Below are 17,419 nucleotides of genomic sequence, written 5' to 3' on the forward strand. Positions count from 1 at the left end.
ACAATGAGCAGAATGGTGAAAGTTATACAAGCGTATAAAGTGATCACTTAGGCCAACCAAATGTCAGGTCGTAAGCCCTAGGAAGCTCAGACTTTCCCCTGCTTTCATATATAAAAAAATATACAAAAAAACGATAATTACGATAGATATTGGATTATCAACCAATAGATGACCAAAGAAATGCCAGGTCGTAAGCCTTGAGATGCTCAGACTTCCACCCTTTTTCATACAAAAATTATTTTAAAAAAAAATTACCATTTAAAAAAAACGCATTTTTTCAATTTTTTTTTTCAAATATTGGGTGACAAATATTTGCATAAAAAAAAGTTTATCTTCGAGATTCTTTAATGATTTTTCAACTCCAAAATGTAATACTAAACAATTTCAACAAAACTTCAAATATTTGGAAATTAAATATTTTAATAAACTCCCTAAAGAAATTTAAGAAATAGAAGATATAAAAATTATTACGAAAAAAATGAATGCCCATTACATATAAATCTTGAAATAAAATATTTAAAAAATTACTATTTTACCATTAATTATATAAAACACTGAACCTTGAGTGTTAGTCTCTCTCCAAGCACAAGAGCTCAGTCTCTTTTTTGGAGAGGCACAGCGAATCTAAAACTATAAGTTTGCCATATGTATAAATGTTTAGAAATTGCATTATGTTGTACTTAAAAATGTAACTATATTAAAGAAAAAAAAATTGATACAATGGATTATTAACTTCAACAATGAGCAGATTGGTGAACGCTACCCAAGCGTACAAAGTGATCACTTAGGCCAACGAAATGCCAGGTCGTAAGCCCTGGGAAGCTCAGACTTCCCCCTTCTTTCACATAAAAAATAAAATTAAAACACCATAGATGTTTCATTTAAAGTTCAGACACACATAATACCAAATTGTTCTGAAAAATTAAAAATTCACCGTCAAACTATTTTCAACGACAATTTATTAACACATGAACGGTACACTGGGTTAAACGACGAGATATTTCACTGATGACCGGTTTCGTTAATTTTTTAAAATATGGTTTAATAAAAGTAAGTTATGTTGCGATGTCGTAGCGTATGTACGAGCGCTTTCACGGAAAGTTCGATAAAGACTGAAGCTGAAATACCGGCGATACTGCGTACGGCACTAGAGGGAGATTTGTACATTTTCAGGAATAATCGAAATCGGTCGCAACAGCCCCTAATCGCTCAGCTGTAGGGTACGCTTATAAGCCTTAATATTTTATAAAATAATATAATTTAACCAGCTGCCTGAGATACATAAAATAGAACCAAGTCAGGGATGCAAAATGAAATGCGAGTGTTTTTACCTAGAATTTTCACTCATGAATTACATGAAATTATAGTAACTTTAAACATGAAGAGTAAATCCACCCACGAGTAGGCATAGGATGTGAAACTTAAAAAGTTGAAGCCTGAGTAGTGTCTTGATAAGCGGTGTTGCATAAGCCGTAGCTAGATTTCAGTGTCGAAAAATAAAAGAGAAAAAATAAATATAATGACGATATTGGTAAATAGATTTCTACTAAGTAAGTAGTATTTTATTAAAAACACATAAAAATTAATATTGTGACAATTCGCTCACTCCTTTCAAGAACGTCATAAATCAAAATACTTGATTTTTCAGGAGAACGTTTATAATGTTTAAAAATATAACACAATGTATTAAAAATAAATATCAAGCCACTTATTGAACTTTTTACTGCGCAACAAAACTTTTTAGGTAAAACCTGAAGGTTTTTTCTCCATTGAAAAAATATTTAGTTTATTTTAAAAAATAAGTAAACAATACCTTTTCTTCAAAATGCAAAAACAACATTTTCTGCCCTGTAGCGGGTAAATATTAAGTTAAAAATATGCCATAGTACAGTATGATATAGTACATTTTCTGGGTATTCTGAAAATATGCACAACTGAAAATTGACGATTTTTGAATTATGACGTTCTTGAAAGGAGTGGGCGAATTGTTTCGCCTAGTTATGGCATTTTCAAACGAATGTGATATGTAAATGCCCAGACTTCCATATTCTTCTTCATCTTTGATGAGATGCAAAAAAATAATAAGTATATATTGTAGAATAAACCAAAGTTTAAGAACAAGCAATCTTCCACCAGCAGTTCGCAAAGACAGATCGGTGCGGGGTTCCATTCTCTCTGCCTACCCCTGCGGGCAGTGGCGTGATGGTTAGCTGGTTGGGATTTTCGTCTAAATTCGCCCCGCTTGGCCGACTATCTCGTTGACCTCGGCTATTTTAACCCTCGCCTCCGCCGAAAGGGGTGGTTTCCCCCGCCCTTGACATTATCAGGCGCCCTGTGCTCTCTGCCGCATAATACTAGAGATGTGACCCAACAGATAACTTATACTTTTTTAGGATAACCGATCGGGATGGTAATTTTTATCTTCATTTGATTTTATATGGGAATTTAAGAGAACAGTTACATCAACTAATGTGCAAAGGCGAATAGCCGCACGTTGAAAACAGTAGTTTTGAGATAAACGAGAAACAAAAAATAATATTGTATTTTATTATTTAAAAAAAAACACACAAAAATTAATACTGTGACAATTGTTTCGCCTAGTTATGGCATTCTTAAACGAATGAAAATTCGTTTAAAAGTTTGAAAATGTTTGAAAAACACACTTTGTTGAAAGGAGTGATCGATATATCTGTTGCCTTTTTTGAAATGCACTAGAATCGAAAGACCGATAATATTTATATTTTCAATATTAAATTCAAACGCTGATTTTTACAGTCTACTAAATTGTATTTTATTTAATGTATTCATTCCTTAATCAAACACAGATTTTATGAGTCTACTAAGTTTTTAGCTATGTCATTGTTAAAAAACACAAAAATTAATAAAGTGACAATTGTTTCGACTAGTTATGGAATTTTTAAACGAATGTATGACAATTCGTTTGAAATTTTGAAAATGTTTGACAAACACAAATGTATTTGAAAATGCCATAACTAGGCGAAACAATTGTCATAATATTATTTTTTATGTATTTTTTTAAACAATAAAATACAACTTAATAGACTCAAAAAATCTATTTGATTTAACAATTACATACATAAATTAAAATAGTGTTTTTACAAATTACATGCCGAATATATCGTAGTCGTACAGGAGAAAGTGACCAACTAACAAAACGTAAAATGTTCAGGAGGGCCATTTATGTCACTTTTGCTTGGCAAGAAAACAAACATCAATGCATTTAGTTATTTTTAACAAGTCAATATACTATATTTCCAAGTTTAAAATCGCTTTGGGATTTTTTCAGGGCAATATTAAGCTAATAAGATATCAAATAGTCGATGATCACGTTTTTTTTTAAAAATGCACTTGGTCACTTTCTCCTGTATGACTGCGATATAATTAAATAAATAATACGTTTCTTGACGTATCGCGTTGCAATATTAATGTGCAAAGGCAGATAGCCGCAAGTTAAAAACATAGTCAACTTAAAATGATGCTTTTCGCCAACAAATGTATAGAATTAATACAATTTTGGGGCTATTTGGATAATGAATATCTCGGTAAAGGAAAGAGATAGAGAGAAATCTGTGATTGTATACGATAGAGGTCAGTTATAAGAATGCTTTGAGCCGTGTAAAGCCGAACAGCCGCAACTTGAGTTACGGCTAGTTGCCTTTACACATTAGTGCTATCTATCTGCCACATAATACTAGAGATGTGACCCAACGGATAACTTATACTTTTTTAGGATAACCGATCGAAATGGTGATTTTGTTGTCATTTAATTTTATTTGAGAATTTAGGGTAGGCTGAGAGAATAGAACGCCACACCACTCTTTGTCTTTGCAAACATTCATCGCCTCTTCCACGTTCTTGCATCTCCTCATACATACCCGCCGATTGTTTCGACTCCTAAACTGACCGCTTTCAAGTATTTGGCATACCTGATCGTGCCAAGTTTTTCTCGGTCTTCCTCTTCACAATAGATATTATAAGAAGTAAAATTAGAATTAAAGTGTTAATATAAACTACAAATACTTGACTAACAGAAAAAAAAAAACACAAAACAAAGAAAGAAAAAAATATAAAAAAAACATGAGTGATACGTCTAAAAGAAAAAGGTACTTAATTTTTTTTTTCAATAAATAATTTTAGCAATATTTGAAATCGACACTAACAAACATATATACAATTAAACCGACCACTGAAATTGCATTTATATACTGATTTAATGAGATAATATTGATTTCTCTGAATTTAACAAGGGGCTCGCCGGCCCGAGTCGAATTCAACGAGGAGCTCGCGCGAGCCCCCTCCAGCCCACCGCTGTATACCGGCAGAGATGGCGCCGTCGCCGGCCGCTCCTAGATTCCGTTCACTGCAGGTGTGGCACACTCCCCGCGAGGGTAGGCAGAGACGACCCCCCTCCTCGCAAGCCGACAGTGGGCGCATACACTCGTACGCGTAGTTGGATATTTAATCCCGACATAACCTTTCCGGGAGTACAAAAATTGAAGTATGACTTTCTCTGGGGAGTGGGTTCTTTTTAGAAGAAAATTTTATTTTATTTTTATTAAATCGATGTATTATGAAGATATTCGTAATATGGATAATATAGATTTCGTCCGCCTCCGTAGTGTAATGGTCAGCACGCTCGGCCACCGTTCTGGAGGTCCCGGGTTCGATTCCCAGGGGGGTCAAATAAATATAAGTGATTTTTTCACTCTAATATTTATTAAATATTACCTGAAGCGGAGGGCTGATCACCTTTCCTTCGTGTGTTAACGATCAAGATAACACTGTGTTAATATAATGCAGTGCCCTATGCACCATTGGGGTGCTGATAAGGATTTGAATGAATTATGAAGATGGAAATTATGTGAAAATAATAAAAAAATTATAACACATTTTCGAAATATTTTTAAATTATGACATAATGCAGTGCCCTATGCACCATTGGGGTGCTGATAAGGATTTGAATGAATTATGAAGATGGAAATTATGTGAAAATAATAAAAAAATTATAACACATTTTCGAAATATTTTTAAATTATGACATAATAACACACAAATATCCACAGATGTCATTGCTATACAAGTAACGTCATACCAACTGACAGACGGACTTCGACGTTCATTACCGTCGATACTCCTATAAGGAAAATTCTCACTGACGTTCATATACGGCCATACTCCCGGACAGGTTAAAATTAAAACTTCTATTTTAGTTAGAAGAGATAAAAATCCACTTAATGATCTATAAACTTTGTACACCATAAGCAAGGTAAATAATAATGCGTTGGAGCTTCGAGTATTTAAAACTTAACATATATTTTATTTGAAGTGAAACTTATGAGGCGGCGAGACGCTAATCGATAATTGGACGAGAATTGAGAGTCGAATTTCAAGGACGCGTCGCTAAGCACATTTCGTTACATGAGAAAGAAGAAAGACATGATGTAGAGTATCTTGCATTTATCTTCTCTTGTTTTATTTATGATATATACATTTTATACAATATAATTATAATTTATATATATATATATATATATATATATATATATATATATATATATATATATATATATATATATATATATATATATATATATATATATATATATATATATATATATATATATATACATATATATATTTATATATATCATATTTTATACCATACCCCTACCCTTTTACTCCCTTCTCCCTTCTTCACAGTTATTATAACATAAATGTGGAATTGTTTAATTGGCTTTATTTTTATAAATGTAACTATTTTTGTTAATGTAATGCAATGTCTGTAATTTTTTTTTTTAATATTTATCTTTTTAAATGTAAAGCTGTAAAGCTTCCCGAAAAAATTAAAATAAAATAAAATAAATAAATATAAATAGAAACAGTAGAAGACAGTAAGTCAATAGGGTCTAATAAAAAAACGCATGCGGTTCGCGAGCCAAGGTTTAAGGACCACTGACATGGGAAATTCAATTTTATAAATTGATTGTTTTCTGAATGGTCGAAAAAGATTATAGGAGAAGTATGGTGTGGTTGGGTAAGTATTCATTCAATGTAGGTATGTCTATGGTATTTTTAACCTGACCTGGTTCAAACCCCCATACGCCTTCATTTGATAGTCGGTGCGACCATAAAATACCAAGACTAACCTTTTTTGAAAAAAAAAAAAAATTAGCAATGTTTTTATTTGTTCGTTTGTTTTGTTTAAGACACATACAATATTCATCATTCTACATGGGTATTGGCAACCGCACTATTGTTTATTTTTTATTTGAATTTTTGATTAGATAAATAAAATAAAATAAAAAAAAACAATAAAAAGAAACTTGTATGTAAATTAATTGTAAGATTCCATTCTACCAAAATTTCAGACATACCAAATTCCCATTTGAGTTTCTGATATACCAATTCCGATATCACATCAAATTTCAGACAAGTTAAATGCAGATACCTTGATATTCCAATATACCAAATTTTCGATCCCACATAAATGTCTATAAAACATAAATTCCGGATATACTAAACCGGACTGGAGATTCTGATTTACCGAAATTCTGATAAAAATGTCAAGTTTCAGAAATGTTCAATACCTTATTATTCTGATATACCGAAATTCCGATAACACATCAAATTTTAGACATCGCTCACTCCTTTCAAGAACGTCGTAAATAAAAAATCGGCAATTTTCAGTTGTGCATGTCTTCGGAATGCCCAGAAAATGTATGCCCAGCAAAAATGGATTATTTTTCACTTAATGTTTTTGCATTTTAAAGAAAATATATTGTTTAATTATTTTTTTAAACATACTAAATATTTTTCAAATGAAGAAAACACCTTCAGGTTTTACCTAAAAAGATCTGTTGCACAATAAAAAGTTTTATAAGTGGCTTGATATTTATTTTTAATACATTGAATTATATGAATTTTTATACTTTAAAAACGTTTTCCTGAAAAATCAAGTTTTTTGATTTATGACGTTCTTGAAAGGAGTGAGCGACATGTTTAACCCCAATAGCTTGATATTCTGATAACACATTCAAATTTAGACATACCAAACTCCAAAGGTTCCAATATATTAATATTCCGATAACACAACTAGTTTCAGATGTGTTAAACTCTGACAGCTTAAAATTCCAATAACACAATAAAATTTCAACACACCAAATTCCAAAAACAAGACACATCAAATTATCAAATCCCGATAACTTGATATTCTGATAAAACAATAAAATTTATACATACCAATTTCCAACAACTAAAGATTCTCATATGCCTATATTCCGATAACTCATCAAGTTTCAGACAGGTTGAATCTTGATGTTCGAATAACAATACAATACCCAGATAAACCAAATTTCTTAATACTCATGAATCTGATATATCAAATTTCCGATAACACTCAAGATATAGATTTGTCAAATTTCGATAGATCGGGATCCTGTTATAGAAATTACACAAACATAATAAATTTCAGACATCACTCACCCCTTTCAAAAACGTCATATATCAAAAATCGTAAATTTTCAGTTGCGCATGTTTTCAGAATGCCCAGAAAATGTACTATATCCCAGCAAAAGTGGCACATTTTAAACTTAATATTTACCTGCTACAGGGTAGAAAGTTTTTTTATTTTATTTTGCATTTTGAAGAAAAGGTATTGTTGAATTATTTTATTAAATACACTAAATATTTTTCCGCCTCCGTAGTGTAATGGTCAGCACGCTCGGCTACCGTTCTGGAGGTCCCGGGTTCGATTACCAAGGGGGGTAAAATAAATATAAGTGATTTTTTCACTGTAATATTTATTCAATATTACCATGGACTGGTACCTGAAGCGGAGGGCTGATCACCTTTCCTTCATGTGTAAACGATTAAGATAACACTGCGTTAATATGACACAGTGCCCTATGCACCATTGGGGTGCGGATAAGGGTTTTATTATTATATTATTAAATATTTTTCAAATGGAGAAAAAACATTTAGGTTTTACCTAAAAGATCTGTTGCACATTAAAAACATCAATAAATGGCTGGATATTTTTTTAAATAAATTTCATTATATTTTTGAACATAAAAACGATCTCCTGAAAAATCAAGTATTTTGATATATGACGTTGTTGAAAGAGTGAGCGACATGTGTACCAAATCCTGACAGATTCTGATATATAGCAAAAACCCTATAGCACAAAATTCCAACACGCTAAAACCCTGACAGTGTATGGAACTTATACATACATATATGGTACTTTTCCATATGGTAAGTTGGGTTGTTTACCTTATGTGCTGCAAACAAGTGGAAAGAAGCGAACGCTGCTTGTTTGAAATTATCAAGTGGTTTTTAAGGAGCGGCTACCTGATATACTGGTGACAAAAACATCCACCAATACGTGAGCGGACCACAAAGTGTTAAGACACAAGTCAATAAGCTTAAACCGAGGTAATTCAAGTATAGTTCCATCCCGTTTGTTACTATAATTGCCTGTAAAAATAGCCTGTAAAAGTAAAAAATAGCAGTAGTTATAATTAAAATCCTACCTGACGTGTTGTGTGATGTAGCGCTGGTGTCCAAAGCCGAAGAACTGTCATCGTCCGTTCGTCTCGTACTGCGATCCACTGAAAAAAAAACAAGTATGATCATGTATGAGCCACATTTCATACTTAGATTTAGGTAACAATAATTTTTACTGTCCACATTTTAAATAATGTGATTGAACTACAGCAATACCCCCTCCCCTTAGGGCATTTGTGCACTACACAGAATTTTACCGTCCGGCAGTCCGGTATTGAAAAATGAATGCGACTACGACAGTTTAGCGTGATGGAATTTATGCGCAACGTGTTCACGCACCGATCAAGAGCTCCGATCCGAAGAAAGATGGACAAAAGCACAAGTCAATCCAAACCAATCATAGTTTTAAAACACTAACTGACGTGCCGTATGGTAAAATTCGGTGTGATTCCGGGTAGTGGACAAGCGCCCTTAAGGCATTTATGCACTACACAAAATTTTACCGTCCGGCAGTCCGTTTCTTTTTAAAAAAAAGCGACTACGATTAAGCTGTAGCTAAATTTCAGAGTTACTTGGATGTTAGGTAATTAAAAATATATATATATATATATATATATATATATATATATATATATATATATATATATATATATATATATATATATATATATATATATATATATATATATATATATATATATATATATATATATATATATGATGACACATATTAAAGAAGAAATACTAACTATTGAGGAAGTGCGAGGTGCCATGGGACTTCTTTGGTTTCTTTTCATGGTGGTGATGGTGTTGGCATGAGTCACTGTGTTGATGGGAATTACCTGCCAAACAAAAAATAATAATTAAAATTTGGTGATACAATTTGCGATTTTCATTAAAAAAAAATAAAAAGGTCACGCATTCGAGGAAGCCTGGGTGTAACAACTGAAATCAAACAAAGTCAGATCCTTGGAGGACCACTACTAGACTCCGAGAAGGGAAAGCTCTTACCACCAAGACAGGTTGTGAGCTACATGGCTCATGTAGGTCTTGAGATAAAAACTATGATACAGACGGAGGTAAGATAAGGGTTTGATATGACGTTGTGTCTTTTAAAGTATACATATCGTTCACTCCTTTCAACAACGTCATATATCAAAAATCGTCAATTTTCAGTTGTGCATGTTTTCGGAATGCCCAGAAAATGTACTATATCCCAGCAAAAGCGGCATATTTTTTACTTAATATTTACCCGCTACGGGGCAGAAAGTGATGTTTCTGCATTTTAAAGAAAAGGTGTTGTTGAATTATTTTTTTAAATATACTTAATATTTTTCAAATGGAGAAAAAACATTCAGGTTTTACCTAAAAAGATCCGTTACACAGTAAAAAGTTCAATAAGTGGCTTGATATTTATTTTCAATACATTTTTTTATATTTTTAAACTTTAAAAACGTTCCCCTGAAAATATATATGTTGCCCCCTGGAGCGGGCAGGACCCATATTTTCGAACAACCAAGGTAATTAGTCATCCATGCATGTTTCGACATGAATTTTTTTTCCGCTTGTTTGTAATTTTTTGTATTTTCGTTTGTGATTTATATATAAATAAACAAAAATATGTATATTTCATAGTCTTTTCACATATTTTAAGCATAAATAAAAGATATAACTTACGTCCACCGGGCGTGACATACTGACACGTCCTAGTGAAAGAGTTGGTGCCTGTTATTGGTTGCCTAGTTAAAAAGTGAACTCCCTGGTAAAGAGATCAAAACGAAATTAGGGGTTGGAAGTTGGAGAATCAAGCGATGTACTTACTGAGGGGCTGCGGTTGGACGGGAGCCGGAGTCAGCTTCTCCATCAGGCGCGATATCCTGGTAGGGGCGGCCGTTGGCCCGCAGCAGGTCTCCTCAACCTGCCGGGCGCAGCTCCGATGCACGCGCAGCTTGCAATCTGGTGAGGGTCGTAACGTGAGTCAGGTGATCTAGCCAGGCGGGCCAATATGCAAACATTCTTTGCCTCATTCACATTTAAGCATCTCCTCATACATAGTACAGACTATTTAAACTATGGACCTAACCACTACCAAGTATGTTTAAGACATACTTTATCATGCCACATTTTCCTCGGACTTCCTCCACTCCTATTTTCAATTACATCCATCTCATAAATTTGTTGTACTATTGTTTCCTCACTCATTGGTTCCACATAGCCAAACCGTCTCAATACACCATTTTAATTTTAACATATTAAATTAAATATACTAGATTTTTAGCCTACGAATGGTTATGCAGATTGGGAGGACGGTATCTTTACTCAGTCGTATCTACTTGCGTATTGACCTCTTAATCCCGCATTCATATTTTATTTTAATAGCTCCCTATAAAAACGATAGATAGAGGTTTCACTGTATATATATTTGATATATGTTTTTTTTTTTAAATACCTGAGCAATTGTAGGCTTGAGGAGCAACCCCCCATACGAGCAAGTGGCATTGGTGACAGTGGCAGACTGAAGTCACGGTGATAGGGCTGAGATGATGACCACGGATTACGAGCTGAAACAGAAGATGAATCAACATTTAAAAAAATTAATACGTCACAGACTGCGTGCCGTAAGCGCAGTGGACTTTACCAAAGGTGTCACAGACTACAAGCCGACTGCGAAGTGGACTTTACCAAAGGTGTCACAGACTGCGTGTCGACTGCGAAGTGGACTTTACCAAAGGTGTCACAGACTTACCGGATGGTTAGTTGACTTGTTGATGTGCTTCATCCTCTGCTTGAAGAGCTTGTCTCTCTGTAGGAAGGCAGGTCGGGGAGGAGACCCCGGAGGCCCCGGATTTATCACACTGTTGATCGTCTGGGGTCTGGAAACAAACAATCGTTATTAACCTTTTCCTTGTGCTATTGATTTCAGCAAGTAAAGGCGGAGACTGACCGGAGCATTTCGTCGTAACATAACGTCGTAACATCGCTTGCGGCGAGCATCAGCGAGCATCCCAAACTACAGATGGAGCGCTCGGCTCAGTGTACTGACTGCCTGAAGGCTCGCATCGTAACGTGCGTTACAACGAAATGTGGAGGTCAGTCTCCAGCTTAACATTCAGTACGCAGGACAGTTTTCAAAGGAATTGAACTTCTTTCTTCTTCTTTTAACCCTTATCCACAGCCAATGGTGCATAGGGCACTGCAATGTAGCGACGCAGTGTAACCTTGATCAAGAACAAGATCTTGACTCAAGAATAATGTTTCAAAATTGGTTCATTTATATAGAATTTCCAAGAATTTTAGTAGTGGGGTTGTCATTGATGGGTAGAATTGGTGAATGTTACACGTGTGTAAAGTGATCACTCAAACCAGCCTATGACGGTTACCAGCCCCGTAACTGCCCAGACTTCCATATTCTTCTTCATCTTTGATGAGATGTCAAAAAATAATATGAAGAGTAATTTATGGTTCCGGAGGGATCGTGTCTCACTTCAGGGAGAAGGTGTGCTGCAGGAGCGGCGGTATGGAGGCGGCCAGCAGGGACTGCACGGAGCTGCCGAAGGTGGCCCCCCAGTGGTCTCCGGACGAGGAGTCCGCCCATATCGCCAGTCGGGGCACGAGCCAGTTCATCACCACAGCCGTTTCCTGGAATGCCAACACAAAAAGCCTCAGTATATATCATAAGCTGTTCAGTATGTGCATATGTGCAATGTACTACTCGTTCTCTCATAATTTAATTTAATGATGTGTCATGCTGAGAAAGTGGCCCGCAGCATTTAAAGGGTTTCTTTAATTTTATTATTTTTTGTTTTCTGTTAAAGACAAGTATTTGTAATTTATATTAATTAATTAATTAATTTCTTTAGTAAGCTTATATTACACTAATCTAAACTATTATTTACACTTAACATCATAAATATATGTATATTTACATCTTTTTACAGTAAACAAAACATTTATTTTTAAATTCTTTCAGACTCTTTTCATTCTTCATACATTCAGGCATCTCATCATACATTTTCAAACCCTTATACATAAAACAATTTTTTACTTGGTTTTGTGCAACAATGGCAGTCTTATTCTATCCTTATTTCTAGAAATATAATATGTTCGTGAAAATTTTTGTTAAACACTATTTTATGATTAAAATATTTGGGTAATTCATTGTTAACACTTTAAATCTAATTTTACTTATAATATCTATCGTATTCTTGCCAGTGCCCTTTACTATGACCAAAAATATAATGTTTACCCACACACAGGCCATGCCTTTGTGGGATCTTTTTTTGTATTTATATATTACTGGGCTCGGGTATCGGTAATAATTACACGTAATTAGGATGCAATCGGTTTATTCAACAGGTCGCCATGACAGTACAATGACAAGTGTGTGCAGCATCCCCTGCACCTATCTCATAAGGGATATAACGTAAACATTTCCCGCATACACTCCGCCCTGCCCCTAGCAGGCACTTGGGGTCATAGTTCAAGTTGCTAGAAATACTGCGCCGTAAAAATATATATATTTTTTGTTTATATTATGTTGTGAAATGCAGCTGAAAAGAAAAAAAATTCAGCCGCATACCTGCGTTTTGTCAAGATCGCACTGCTCCAAAACGGAATCTGATGGTCCATAGAAAGATCCTAGTCCTAGCTGTCTCTTCATCTGAAAAAAAAAATTTTAAATTTTATTGAGAATACATATAAATATTTTCATAGATAAAGAATATTACAAAACTGGAGTTGACGTCAGTAGCTTCGGCGACCTCTATGGTGAGACCCAGAAACAAATTAATAAGGCTGCAGTTATATCAGGATGCCTCAGAAACTCGGTGTGGAGCAACAAACACATGACAATAGAAAGTAATATGAAAATATACAAGACATGTGTTCGACCAATAGCCACTTATGGGATTGAGGCAAGAGCAGATACTTCTAGAACAAAATCTCGACTCCGAACCTCCGAGATGAAGACTCTCCGATCCTTAACCGGAAACACATTGCGAGACCGTGTAAGAAATACCGACATCTGGAGCATGTGTAAGACGGAGGATATCGTGAGGTGGGGACGACAACGAAGGCGATACTGGAATGATCATGTTAACAGAATGTCATATGACAGACTTCCACGTATCGCCCTTCACGGAATCCCTGAAGGACGCAGACCCCCAGGCAGACCTCCAGAAAGGTGAAAAGACAGCTGGGAGTCAACATCCCAAGAGCTACAAGTGGAGGCACAAACAGATCCATAGGATCTAAAAAAAAGAAGAAGAAGAAGACAAAACATACCTGAAATTCGGTAAGCTGTTGTGCCAATTCTTCTTTCGCCTTGTCTCTGACTTTGCTGAAAATTCTCCTAAGGACATCTTCTTTATCGTGTTCTGAAAAAAAAACAAGTAAACATTACTGCATAATCCCGTGTTTTATATACCTGTGACGGGTGGCATTTGTCACATGAGAGCAACACCCGCAATACTAAATCTTGCTCATGGCAGACGGGTGCTTCTTGACAGCTGAACAAATATTATTTCAATTCAATTCAATTTATTTATTAATAATTAACATACACATAAGAAACTAAAATTTAAGGCGTATACATTAACGAAAATCTAAAATAAGAATACTACAACATTTTGAGTGTGTCCAAATACTTGTTCACAAAATCTGGATTATCTCCAATTACAGGAGTTATTTTCATAACTCCTGTAATTGGAGATAATCCAATTAATAATTGTAACTGGCGTTTCTCATGTGTGTGATTATAATCCGGGATTCGGATCTCACATACTAATATAAGAGTTTCTGCTTAATAAAAAGCTTCTTTACATCTCACCAATAGATGTCTCTAGTGAAGTTTTAGTGATTCATGAACAAGGTTTCTAAATTGGTTCATATATATAGAACTTCTAAGAATTTGAGTAGTGTGGTTGTCAATAATGGGTAGAATTGGTGAATGTTACACGTGTGTAAAGTGATCACTTAAACCAGCCTATGACGGTCGTAAGCCCCGTAAATACCCAGACTTCCATATTCTTCTTCATCTTTGATGAGATGTCAAAAAATAATATAAGAATACTACATATTGCTAAAGATGTAGAAGAATCCGCTTCGGAATACTCCTTCAGACACATAGAACAGATCAATATCCAGCATGATGTTGTACAGCATAGCAGTAGTTCTTCCTACAGGCATAACCATCGGCAGGTTGGTCCTGTGTATAGGAATGTGAAACAATCTATGCCGACGCTGTCTTAGGTAACTATCGGGAACATACAGACCAATGCTCCGGATAAATTCAGGATTATCGACATCATACCGCGCAACAATCAATAAAAATGCGTAATCAAATACACATTCCTTCTAGTCTCTAAACTATTGTAGCCAAACATACCCTGGAGAAACTTGGTCAGATAGAGCCAGGGATAATAGCCGTAGTCTCTCATGTAGAGATACCTCAGAAACTTATTTTGGACTTTCTCTACCATAAGAGAGTACTTAAGCTCGTGTGGCCCCCAAATCATGGAGCCACTCTCGAGTCTACTTCGCACCAAGGAGTTATAAAGAGTTCTCAGCACTAAGACTGAGCCACAAGCAACACATGGCCAGATACGCCTGGCAAATAAATAAAATTAAAAAAAGCATGAGAGGTGCACTTACCATTAATGAGAGCGTCGTCAATTTCTCTAGCCATATTTTCATCTACACTTTTCAAAGCCAGTGGCTGAAAAGGAAATAAAAAAAAAGTAAGTAAATAATTTCGTTGTTTGCCGGAGTGCCCGTACCAGGCATGGGCAAATCCCCAAAGGCCCATTTTTTTGCCCATACCAGATGTGGACAAATAAATAAACACAAATTTGTTTTTTAGGGATGGAAAGATTGATAAAGACATAGAAAGGAGAGTGAATGCTGGGAACAAAGTGAATGGCCCACTGAAATCAGTTATAGCAAAAAAAACCTATCAGCAGAAGCTAAACTGGCAGTGAGCAACGGAGTCCTGGTTCCAACTCTAATGTATGGAAGTGCAACATGGAGTTGGCAAAAGAAAGATGAAAGTAGACTGAATGCAGTCGAAATGCAATCTCTCAGAAGAATGTGCGACCAAACTATGTATGATAGATGTTCGAATAGTGAAATAAGGAAGGAATGCAAAGCTGAGATAAGCATTATCGATAAAATTAAGAAAGGTGTGTTGAGATGGTTTGGACATGTAGAACGAATGAGTGAGGAAAGAACCGTAAAACAAATTTATGAGGCGAATGTAATTGGGAAAAGAAGCAGAGGAAGACCGAGAAAAACATGGCACAATCAGGTATGCCAAATACTTGAATGTGGTCAGGTTAGGAGTTGTAACAATCGGCAGGTATGCAAATGGTAATCGGCGGGTATGGTAAGAATGTTTGCAAAGACAGAGTGGTGTGGCGTTCTATTCTCTCTGCCTGCCCTTGCGGGGAGGCGGCGTGATGGTTAGTTAGTTAGTTAAATTTGGAAAATCAATACCAAGTTACAAACACACGCACAAAAAACAGAATCGCAAAAATGTATTATGTACATATAAGGGTTTAAAAATGTACGATGAGATGCCTGAATGTATGAAGAATAAAAAGAGTATGAAAGAATTTTAAAATAAATGTTTTGTGTACTGTAAGCAGATGTAAATCTGTAAGATGTTCTATGAATTAAGTGTAAATAATTGTTCCCCTCCGTTGTGTAATAGTAGGGACTGACCGGAGCATTTCGTCGTAACGTAACGTCGTAACATGGCTCGCAGCGAGCATCCGAAACTACGGATGGAGCGCTCGGCTCGCTGCACTGACTATACAAATGCTAGCATCGTAACGCGTTACGTTACGACGAAATGGCTCCGGTCAGTCCCCACCATAATGGTCAGCACGCTCGGCTACTGTACTGGAGTTGAATCCGGTTTTGAATCCCAGGGGGGGTCAAATAAACAAGTGATTTTTCACAATGATATTTATATCTTATTTATTTATTTATTTTCTTTTTTGTATATTACAATTCTCATCATATATAACAAAAAAAAACAGTGTAAGGCATTCCATATACATATACACACATACATACATACATGAGTGTATATGGACAGGTAGATAAGACATACCCGACAATTACACTGTGAGTAGTGTTTTCCTCCTGAAGACACCCCTCACCGATGTGAAAAAGGTCGATATGCAAAGAGATATTCAATGTTACCCTGAACTGGTACCTGAAGCGGAGGGCTGATCACCTATCCTCCAAGTGGCAACGATCAAGATAACATTGCGTTTATATGATCCAGTGCCCTATACACCATCGGGAGCGGATAAGGGCTAGAATAATAGAAGAACTGAAATAAATGAATAACAATACTCACAGCGCCGGGTACCAGGAACGCAGAATGCAGCTCGTACGCCCACCGCGGCAAAGCGGCGGCCTGCCCGGAGCTGTAGCCGTCGGAGAGCAGGTACAGCAGCGCAGCCTGGGCGGGTCTGCGCTCCCCAGCCAGCCAGTTGAGGAACACCGCAAGGCGGGCGGTGCTGAGGGACTCTACGCAGCTGAAGCCCGATGAGGAAAACTGGCGGAAGAGGATGAATTGGCTGATGAGTTATAGCGAACGTTTTGTTTGGAAAAAGGGCAGATTTTTTTTATTTCAAATACAGTGAAACAGAGGTTTCACTGTGTAGGCGATCTAGCTACACCGTCGTGTTGGCAGCGCCGACGGACACGAAACAAGACGAATTCTAAACGAATCAACGCCGCGGCGAGCCGATGACAAAGGCGGCGAGTGCCACCTACACCGTTGTTTGCAGCGGACGTTTTTATCTAGATTTTCATTTTTGCTTCTTTAATTCATAAATTTATAATATTAAGTATTTTTGAAATTATCCTAATTTCAGTGTAC

General features: G+C 35.8%; 1 protein-coding gene across 1 annotated transcript in view; it reads right to left on the reverse strand.

Moving 5' to 3' along the window:
* The window catches only part of LOC148302253 (uncharacterized), a 142,870-nt gene that overhangs the window by 101,782 nt on the left and 23,669 nt on the right, over nucleotides 1-17,419 (reverse strand). Inside the window, exons 12-21 of the mRNA XM_088271915.1 lie at nucleotides 16,892-17,092; nucleotides 15,178-15,241; nucleotides 13,810-13,901; nucleotides 13,106-13,186; nucleotides 12,011-12,165; nucleotides 11,273-11,399; nucleotides 10,976-11,087; nucleotides 10,348-10,482; nucleotides 9,276-9,368; nucleotides 8,553-8,630 (exon numbers count right to left, since the gene is read on the reverse strand). Coding sequence (XP_088128041.1) covers nucleotides 8,553-8,630; nucleotides 9,276-9,368; nucleotides 10,348-10,482; nucleotides 10,976-11,087; nucleotides 11,273-11,399; nucleotides 12,011-12,165; nucleotides 13,106-13,186; nucleotides 13,810-13,901; nucleotides 15,178-15,241; nucleotides 16,892-17,092 — 1,138 coding nt within the window. The remainder of the gene's footprint in view (nucleotides 1-8,552; nucleotides 8,631-9,275; nucleotides 9,369-10,347; nucleotides 10,483-10,975; nucleotides 11,088-11,272; nucleotides 11,400-12,010; nucleotides 12,166-13,105; nucleotides 13,187-13,809; nucleotides 13,902-15,177; nucleotides 15,242-16,891; nucleotides 17,093-17,419) is intronic.

The sequence above is a fragment of the Brachycentrus maculatus genome, unplaced genomic scaffold (genome assembly GCF_059751285.1).
Source record: "Brachycentrus maculatus isolate JH-2025_06_01 unplaced genomic scaffold, ASM5975128v1 h1tg000470l, whole genome shotgun sequence".
In the NCBI taxonomy this organism is placed as follows: domain Eukaryota; kingdom Metazoa; phylum Arthropoda; class Insecta; order Trichoptera; family Brachycentridae; genus Brachycentrus; species Brachycentrus maculatus.